Source organism: Alligator sinensis, unplaced genomic scaffold (genome assembly GCF_000455745.1).
Source record: "Alligator sinensis unplaced genomic scaffold, ASM45574v1 scaffold343_1, whole genome shotgun sequence".
In the NCBI taxonomy this organism is placed as follows: Eukaryota; Metazoa; Chordata; order Crocodylia; family Alligatoridae; genus Alligator; species Alligator sinensis.
In genome coordinates this window covers 688,747-698,398 of record NW_005841947.1, presented here as the reverse complement: position 1 = coordinate 698,398, position 9,652 = coordinate 688,747, and the positions used below count along the sequence as shown (strand labels likewise).

Sequence of the window (9,652 nt, the reverse complement as noted above, 5' to 3'; positions counted from 1 at the left end):
CTCTTTCCTGCCTATGCAGGGGGTCGGACTCGATGATCTATTGAGGTCCCTTCTGACCCTAACATCTATGAATCTATAAGCAGAGCTGGACTGGAACCAAATGAAGGGAGGGGAGGGCTCAAGTATCTACACAGACTTAAATCTGCTTGCAGCTTTGCACCCAACTCCAATGTAGAGCTCAATTAAGGTTATGCCCATATCCATGAGGGGGGAAATGTCTTCACTGCTATAACAGATCCTAGAAGTTGAAGCTAAGGAGAGGCTATCAGATCTTAAGAGACACCCTGCTTGGTTCGCAGGAGATGGTGGCAGGCAGCCAGAGGCAGTGTTTAGAGTGTTTTGCCTAGTAAAAGAGAGAGAGAACGCGCGCATTGTAAAAGCGCTAAGATCTGAAAGTTGGCAGAATGTTAAACAATTGGTTGTATCTGGGGCTAAAAGTCACAGATGGGGCCAACAACAATTTATGCCTGCTAAAGAAACACCCCCTATCTGTTACACACACACATCCTGACACACCACACCTGCCTCATGCATGTCCTAATGACACATGTCCTCACACAGGATGATACACACCCACTCTCACACACATATCCTGACACACACACACTTCTCAAGTGTCCTAATGACACATGCACATGTGCATCCTGACACATGCACCTTTCACACACACGTCCTAACGACACATAATCTTGTTCTAATGACACTCCCTCATACACATCCCCTACCAATACACGCTCATCTTTCACACAAGTGACCTGACACCCCCACATCTTTCACACCAGTCACTCCCACACACACACACACATCCAAATGAGACACACCCATCTCACACAAACGTGCCCTGAAACACACACCCATCTCTCACACACGATTCCTCATGACACACACATCCTAATAACACGTGCACCTGTCTCTCCTACACATATATACACGTGTCTTTATGACACACTCCTCTCTTTCACTCTCACACACACCCCGCCCCACCCCACCCCCAGGAGGCAGACTCCACGCCCCAGGGTGCTGAGAGCAACACGGCCCAGCCCCCACCGCTACGCCGGAGCATGCGCACTGGACCCGCGCCGGCTGGGTTTCGGACTCCATTTCCCAGGAGGCGCCGCGGTCCTGTAGCGGTTGCCTAGCAACCGGGTAAACGAAGAGATGGAGGCGGCGGCGGCCGCAGGTACCGAGCGCCGGGGTGGGGGTGGGGGGACCCCACGGGGGAGAGGGCCGTACCATTCCGCACCCCCTCAGGGGGGCCCGCCCTGCTCCACACTGCGCCCCCTATAAGGAGACCCGGCCTCGAGCGGTGCGCTACGGGGGACCGCCCCCCGCCCCCTCCTGCTCCCGTGGGGTGCCCCGTGCAGGGGATCCAGCCCCTGCTGCCCCAGGGGCTTTCTGAGCTCATTGCACTTTTTAAACTCGGCTCCCCATTACATGTCATTTTTTTTGAGTGAGAAACAAGGGTTTTCGGTAATCTCTGTAATAGATCTCCTTTCTATCCTGGAGCTTCCATATGCGCGTCTAGTTATAAACTGAGCCGCAAGTTGGTATTGCACACAGCAGTGCACTGAAACCACTTGCTGGTAGAGAAATAACCTCCCTGTAGTTATCACGAGTAAATACTACCTTGCAATGAAGGATTATGCTTATAAAAAGAAATCAAAAGACATTGCCGTATCCCAGTGGTCCCCAATCTGTGGTACGTGTACCACCAGTGGTACACAGACAACCTGTCAGTGGTACGTGTTAACAGATTTATTTTAATTACTTTATGTGACAAAAATTTGCTGGTGGTACTTAAGATTGTATCGTTTTAAATTGGCGGTGCGCAGTCTGTCAGAGAACTGCAGTCATACGCAAAATACAAGAGCAGAAAACTATTCCTAAATGGGGAGGGTCAGCTCAAGTTTGATGGCCCTGCATATGCAGCCTGGTCATCCCAAAAGGAGTTCTCTCCCTCTTTACCTCCTCTCCCCAGTATCTTTTCTTAAAGCCTTCTCCTGAGCCACAGTGCAAAGGCAGAAGGAAATTGAACTACGGTTAATATTTCATTCACTAGGAACCAGATAATAGTGAACCGACCCTCCCCCCCCCCATTCCCTGCTGTACATATATATATAAACACAAACGCACTGTAACTTTTCCTTAGAACAACTGCAAAAAAACAACTCCTTGCCTTAAAGGAGGCAGGCATGCCTGAAAAACAAGCCCTTCTCTTACCAAAGTTCATTCAGTCTCTGTCTTAACTGATAGCTGTATTTGCAACTTGTTCTGTCAGGGGTTGTTATCTGATTTCCTAAAAGGGCACAAGTTGCAAGTACTCTTATTCAGAAAAAAGAGCTGCATCCCACAGCTAGTGCAATTCTTGTGAAGTTGGGCTCCATCTGATTGTCTTGTCATGCATTGATTGCAGGAAGAATTGTAGGGCACCACAGGAGACTTTCCATCTGACCTGCGGCTGCCTTTCAGCTCCTCTTGACTTAGCTGAAACAAGCTGTGCCTGCTGTTTCTCATGACCACGTTCAAAAACTGCTCCTTTTATTACTTGCTGCAGCTGCAGTTTTACATTTCACTGCTATATATTAAGATCCTTTATAAGTTGTTCTTTTTATTGCAAGTTAATGAGTAACTGCTGTGTTGGTGTGACCTGTTCTGTGTTTCTTCTTCACAAAAGGCCTGACAGTAACCTTTATTCACACCAACAGATTTTAACAGAGCTGAGGATTTGGCTTATATGACAAAAGAGCATCTGGATGATGTGGAGAATAGACAGTTTTAGCAGCTAATGTCAGAATTGCGCATAAATTCTATTTTATTTAACATGTAAATATCTTATACATATGTAACACATCAGCAAGGTGCAAAGGCAGCCCGCTAATGCGGTCTTTCTGACACAGGGGTGATTCTAGCTCTGGGACTGCAACACATGCATAGAGGGTTCACAAGAGAAAGGAATAGGACAGCAGAAGATGGGAAAGGGCTCATACAAATGCAGGCAAAGGAGGGAAAGGGGAAAAAATGAAGAATAATACTGGTTGTTGCAGAAGTTTTACAGTATGAAACAGTTTTACTTCTTTATTATCTATAATGTGCAATCATACAGGTACAGCAATATAACCTACCTAAAAAAGGATGCACAACCCAGAAGAATCTGAGAACCACTGTTCATAGTGACCAATTATTCTCTTCCTCTACTGCAAAGGGAGAGGTTTGTACAAGGCTGCTGTGCCTGAATCCTGCTTGGCTTATCCATCTTCTTCACAGTCTATTCCAGAGTCTGGTCACATTAACTTCCAGCAGGGATGGTGCAGGCACCTACCCTGAGATCTTCAAAAGGAGACTGGATGCACAACTTGCTGAGGTTATTTGACCCTAGCAGTCTTTCCAGCCCAGAGCAGAGGGGCTGGACCAATGATCTCACAAGGTCCCTTCCAGCCCTAAATGTCTGTGAATCTGTGAATCTTTTGTATCTCAGTCTCTGATTAGATTTCTTGCTCATTCAAAGCCCAACCCCTAGGAAAGGGAAAGTGTTTTCCATCTCTGCTGCTCTCTCCAGAACAGGGATGGGCAAAGTACAGCCTGCAAGCTGGATTCAGCCCACCAAGGAATTCTATCTGGCCCGCAGCAGGTTTCTTAGACCCACCTGGTCCGGGCATGGGGGACAGACTGGGCCGTGGTATGTGTGGCCAGTCCCGCCACCCCTGGGCATGTGGTGGTGTGGGGGCAGCGCAGCAGCTGGATTCGGCTTCCTGACAGCCCCAGCAGTGGTGGCTCACTTTGCCTGGCTGCCGCTGCCAGTCCACCATGCATGCAGAGCTGAGGGTACTGGATAGAGTGGGCAAGCAAGTGGGGTCTTCATGGAGACTGACCTGAGTCCCCCATGGGCTGGGTGCTCTTGGCAGGGTGGATGGGATGGGGCCATGGGTGGGTGGGGAGCGGCATCTGGGAGTGGGATGGGTGGGCAGGGCTGGGGCTGGGATTGTGGGGCAGTGACAGTGTGGGGCTGGGGGCTGGGGCAGAGCCATGATCCTGGGGGCTGGGGCAGAGCCATGATACACATCCCTGCGATAGGCGCTGGTTCTATGGGCAGGGATATGCAGGGAGTGGATAACAGCTCTGCCCCGGGTCCTGGACCCTGGGCCCATGCTGTTACTGCCTCATGATCCCAGCCCCAGCCCAAACCTCAGTCGCCTCTCTCACTCCCAGATGTCTCACCCTGCCTGCCCATGGCCCCATCCCATCTGCCTGGCTGAACATGGTCACCACCCCTCGATTCCGGTCCTGCCTGCCTGTCCCACTCCTGGACTGCTCCCCACCCGCCTGCAGTCCCATCCCACCTGCTCAGCTGAGTGTGCGCTGCCCATGGGGGTCTGGGCCAGTCTCTATGGAGACCCCGCTTGCCCACTCCATCCAGAGCTCTCTGTTGTGGGCATGGGACAGACGGGTTTGGGGCTGAATAGGATCAAATGACCCTTCCCCACCCATCGCGGCCGGTCAACACCCTCCTTTGCTGTACCATGCCAGGTCACAGGTGAGCCCCCACCCTGCCACGCTGTAACACATTAGCAACCCCCGACCCCAACTGCGCTGAGCTGGGTCAGCAACCCCCCGGCCCACAACAGATCGCCAAAGCTCCTTCAGTGGCCCTCCAGTCCAAATAATTGCCCACCCCTGCTCTAGAGCCTCTTGACTACTGTGAGAAGGAGGGGATGCAACACTTCTTCACCCCATGTTCTGTGGTTGTGGGGAGGGGGAGGTAGGATTTCTCCTCTGCTATACTTGTGCCTTAGGGTGAATAACTTCCCTCATAAACAGCCCCAGAATCCACATATACTGCTGCTTTAGTTTTCCATAGCAGCAACAGGTTTATAAATACAGTGCAGTACTATGAGTAATCTAATTATAATCTCACTGGGATTTTCAATAGCAGCCAAGAAAATGACCAGTCATATTAATTTCATCTTGCTGCTGTTTGGCAAAGCTGTAAACAACACTGCCCAGACTCACAGGTGGAAGATTTTCTTTGTCACCAAAATTACTAGAAGATTAATTCTTTTAAGAAGGACAGTTTAAATTCTGCAGAGTTTCCATTGCTTGCACCTGCTTCTGCCCTTTAGGAGCGCTGTGAGCTAGTATTGTAGCGGCCCTTTAATAAAAGATGCAGACTAAAAGGAACATGTAGTGATTTGCCTCAATGGCTTGCTTTTGTTCATAAAGAAAAAGAAGACCCTGCAAAAGACAGCCCTGAAGTTGCGGTACCTGGAGAGGAGTTCAACCAACAGGAATTCGCAAATGGAGGAAAGTCAGGCACTTCCAAAGATGCTGAAGCAGAGTTGGTCTCAGAGAAGGTGCCTGAGCCCTCAACAGAAGGTGAGTAAAAGCTTCCACTATACAGTAATATAATGTTTTGGTCATTAGATAAGGTCTCCTTTCCAAAGGAAAAACTCTGAACATTATAAACATGAATGTTTAATTTAACGCTATGCGTCAAATAAGGGAATGGATATAGGGTGCTCTATTACTCTTCAGATCCATTTCTACAAACGTTGTTACAAGAGCGCTTGATTTACTTCATGGCCTCTGTGCCTATCCAGAGATTGTGTAAGTTTTGATTTTAGTCAAAACCTTTTGAAGCCACCAGGTTACCTAAAACGGTTTGTTGGCTAAGTGTGGGTTTGAAGTCAGAAATTAAATCAGACAAGCTTGGCATAGCTTTGACCTGCTCTACTCCATATTCAGCTCATCACTGATTATTACTATAAACACGTAATTCTATAAACTTTGGGTTCTGCCTCCCTTTTTCTGAGCCTCTCAAGGTGCTGAATAGAAGTTGGTATTATTATTTCCATTTGCATTCCTGGGAGCTGAGGCATTAAAAGGTGAAGTGTCTTACCCAAGGTCACACAGGCAGGCAGTGGCAGGGGCAGGAATAGACAACATCTCCCACCCGCACAGATTTTCTGACTCTCACTCTTTGGCCCTAACTGCAAGATATGCTTAGTTTAAAAAATAATAGAAGGCTTCATTATTGTGATTGGTTAATTTGCTGACTCTTACACATTTAAAATATCAGCTTCAGCACTGTGTTTACCTCAGTATTGTGTTTATCTAGGTTTTTGCATTTAATTAACTTTTTCAGTAAAGAAAAGGGAAAAACACAGGAGGGTAACATAAATAAATAAGATGTTGCCTCAGTAAATTTGTTTTCACATTATTAAATAATCACACCTTTGAATGTACATGCAACCTCAGGGCAGGCATTGGGCTTGTGACCAAAGGGAGAACAACATTTCTGAACCTTCTCATTACATTTTACATCTATGAGTTAGTATTTAAATGTCACCTTTTGACTACATAGTAGTGCTGTCTGCTACTACTCAGACCAAAATCTTGTATTTAGCTGCACCAATTTGGACTTTTAAAACCCTTCCCTACCTAAATATCAAATAGGTATCGTAATGTTTACTGAGACCAACAGAGATGAAGTACCTGGTACAAATTTACCACAAGCAGTGGAAGGTTTGGAGCTAGAGTTCAGGTCTCTGGACTCCCCATTCTTAACAAGTCTAGAGATATCTGTTTGACTCACTTTGGCTCTTTAAGTGGAGATCTTTTTCCAGTACTACCAGCCTCAAAGATTCAGCAATCATTAGACAGGGTCAGTGAGATTTGGTTAAGGATCTTGTGATTAAAAGGTAACTGCAGTTTCCACTTTTTTTGGCTTTTGGCCTTTCTGCAAACATGGTTTCAGATCTTTCTCTGCATTTGTGGCAACTAGAAGCTTTTTTTACTATTTTAAATGGAAGCAGTGATTCACGATCCCAGGAAATGCAGCTTTAAGAAAAAAATACCCAGTAGTAAAGGACTTGCAGTAAAATCATGAGATATGGCAGCATATGCTATGAAACTTATAACCCTCCTATTAGATCACCTAAAAAGATTAACAAGATTTTTTTTTTATTATGGGGAATGTAACCATGCGCACACATAATCTGAGTAAATATAGAAATATATTACTGACATTGTTGATCTGTCTGTAAGGTGTGCTCTTGTTTTTTAAAGGAGAGAGGGAAAACCCAGAGAAAGAGAGATCTGATGAGAAAACACTTGAGAATTTAAACCAGGAGAATCAGGCAGGATGGGAAAAGTCTTACATATCTAGACTAAGTACAGACAGTCAAAAAGCCTGAGGCTGAATCAATTCAGTCTTTGCAGGTTAGTCTAAACTGCGTAGATTGAACCGATAAGCAAGTGAACAGACATTCACTTTTGATTCTGGAAATGCAGCCACATGCCTGCAGTGGCCTAGGCCAGAAGCTGAAGGGCACTAGAGCATGCCTCCCTGCTCAGCTGGAGCAGACAGTTTCAGCCAAGGCTAGCCCACCCACCCCACAAGGGGGAGAGGGGTTTGCAGGAAAGGTGCAAAGCATCTTGGGATGCTAGGGGACTGTGATTTAACTTGAATCTGGAGAGAATGCTGGAGAGCAGGACTCTGAGATGACTTGAACTTTCAGCAGAAGGTAGGATGAATTTCCCAAGTTTACAGGGAGAATATATTCCAGTTATTACATCATTTCCCCATTCTCTCAGTATCCCAGTGGCATAGTGGTTGGCAGTACATTAAGCATTTAGTCAAGAACTTGCATAGCTCTTAAGACTTTTGTCTTTTTAGACAAAAGTAGTGGTGACCAGGATGCAATTCATCAACTCCTTACCAGTAAATGTGAATCACCAGCTGCCTCTTTCTCCTCCCTTAGAACTTTCCACCCAGTTCCTCCTTGATCCTGCTCAGTAATGGCACAACCTGCAGGAGCTGTGCACTTATGTGGCCAGAAGTTCTCTCTCTTGATCACTTCTCTGACATCCCATGCTTGTTAGACCTGCTTCTCCAGTCGGAGCTGCAATAAAGGCCTTTTTTTTTTTTTTTGGAAGGCTGTTCTCAAAGCCCTCGGTTACTTAACCCTTTTCTAATCATTGCTTAAATTGTTACTCTCATAGATATGTCTTGTCTAGGTACTTTGGGTCCAGCTGCTATTTCTGTGCATCAGTATATGATGTTAGCATGAAGATATGGCCTGTCAATAAGCCTGGTGTGGCTCTTTGAGGGTATTTTCTGAAGCTTTGTCACATTATTTCTTGATGTTTCACTTCATTCTTTCTGTTGATGCAATTTTTTTTCTCAGAATGTTCTCTTCTAAATAGTAAAGCAGTTCTAATCAATGAAATGTCCTCTGAATAACAGGAAGTACATTGCAAGACAGGAGGAATTGTAATGCTTCAGAACTGTATGTGCTTTATTTTCTAATCATAGCAAGTACAAGCAAAATAGGTAAATACAGTCTGTTGGAATCCAGTCTTAAGAAGTGAAAATTATCCTAATTTTTCTTTGTAGAGGAAAGCAAAAGTAGTCCTCCAAAGGAACTACCAGTTGAAGGAGGGATACCACCGCCAGAGGGAGAGGAAGAAGGTATAGAAAAGTCTGTGGAAAATAGTGAATCTGATAGTAGCAGTTTTATGCGTGAGTACTGTCTAACACATGATTTAGATTTAAACATCTTGCTACTTCCTGCATTTTTTGCCTACCGCTGTAAGCCATTGCATCCAAATTGCATTAATTATCTTTCTCTGCTTTTTCCCCCTGCTGGCATGCTCTTTGCATTTCACAGCACTAACCATACAGCACATTCCACTTTTTTCTTTCCACAGTCTCTCTTCACTCCGATTTTTGTAAATCCACAAAAATTGGGAAAGGGAATTCATTTTGAGGAACCAAACTTGGAATTATTTTTACTTCATTGTTGTAACTGACTAGAATTCACATTGATATTGTTTTTTAGTACATAAAGTTTCAGTAAAAAACTGTCCAGAGTGATCTGTCATCAGTAAGACTTTGTTAGTCTTCAGGGGACTTCAGGGGACCTTGCCATATGCAAGTAAGCAAAGAACTGAATGCCTGTACTGATTATTTAGTATAATGACGTATGTGCAATATCTACTGAGGCTATTTGGGTAAATGCGATGTCTTTTACAAGACCAACTGAATAGTTGGAAAAATTGTTCTTTGCAAGCTTTTGGGCTCAGGTGTCCTTTCTGAGGCATGGGGAAAGTCTGGTGGTCTGTATCTACTCTCTATGGTTTGAATAGAACCATAAGCCAATATGCAAAATGCAGGTCTGTGAAATGCAAATGCTTGGCATGGAGGATCAGAGTGGATAGGAGTTAATAGGTGAGGCAGGTTGGTGGGAGGGGGGAGGAGGAGGGGGGATACAAAGGAGGGGAGTATCCACAGGTGATAGAATGCAGCAGGGAAAGTATAGAGTGGTTACTTGGGGTTATTGGATGGCAGGAAGGTTATACTGTGCCATAAATCCAAAGTCTATATTTATTCCATGATTTTTTGTATCTAATAGATTTATGAAGTGAAGTTCATTGGCTTGTCTATGAAAAGTGCTTTGTAAATTCCCTTTGAGGATCTGAGACCAATAGGGCTACAACCAACACCCCCAATATCTACTGAAGCCTCTGACTTGGCTTAGTTTTTAAATCTAACTGGGTGCATCTACGCATGCAATTAATCAAAGCAATACACTTTGGAGCAGTTTGAGCCATGTCAAAGTATGTCCGGCCTCAACATCGACACGTAAGCTTGGGA

At 45.4% G+C, this 9,652-nt stretch overlaps 1 protein-coding gene across 3 annotated transcripts in view; it reads left to right on the top strand.

The window, feature by feature from the left end:
- The first annotated feature begins 1,152 nt into the window (after positions 1 to 1,152).
- The window catches only part of CFAP44 (cilia and flagella associated protein 44), a 64,348-nt gene continuing 55,848 nt past the window's right edge, over positions 1,153 to 9,652 (top strand). For 2 of the 3 annotated variants that reach the window (XM_025199612.1, XM_025199610.1), the window contains exons 1-3: positions 1,153 to 1,180; positions 5,218 to 5,370; positions 8,393 to 8,518. In XM_025199612.1, coding sequence (XP_025055397.1) covers positions 1,159 to 1,180; positions 5,218 to 5,370; positions 8,393 to 8,518 — 301 coding nt within the window. In that variant the 5' untranslated portion in view covers positions 1,153 to 1,158. The remainder of the gene's footprint in view (positions 1,181 to 5,217; positions 5,371 to 8,392; positions 8,519 to 9,652) is intronic. The other variant, XM_025199611.1, reaches the window with a different exon arrangement.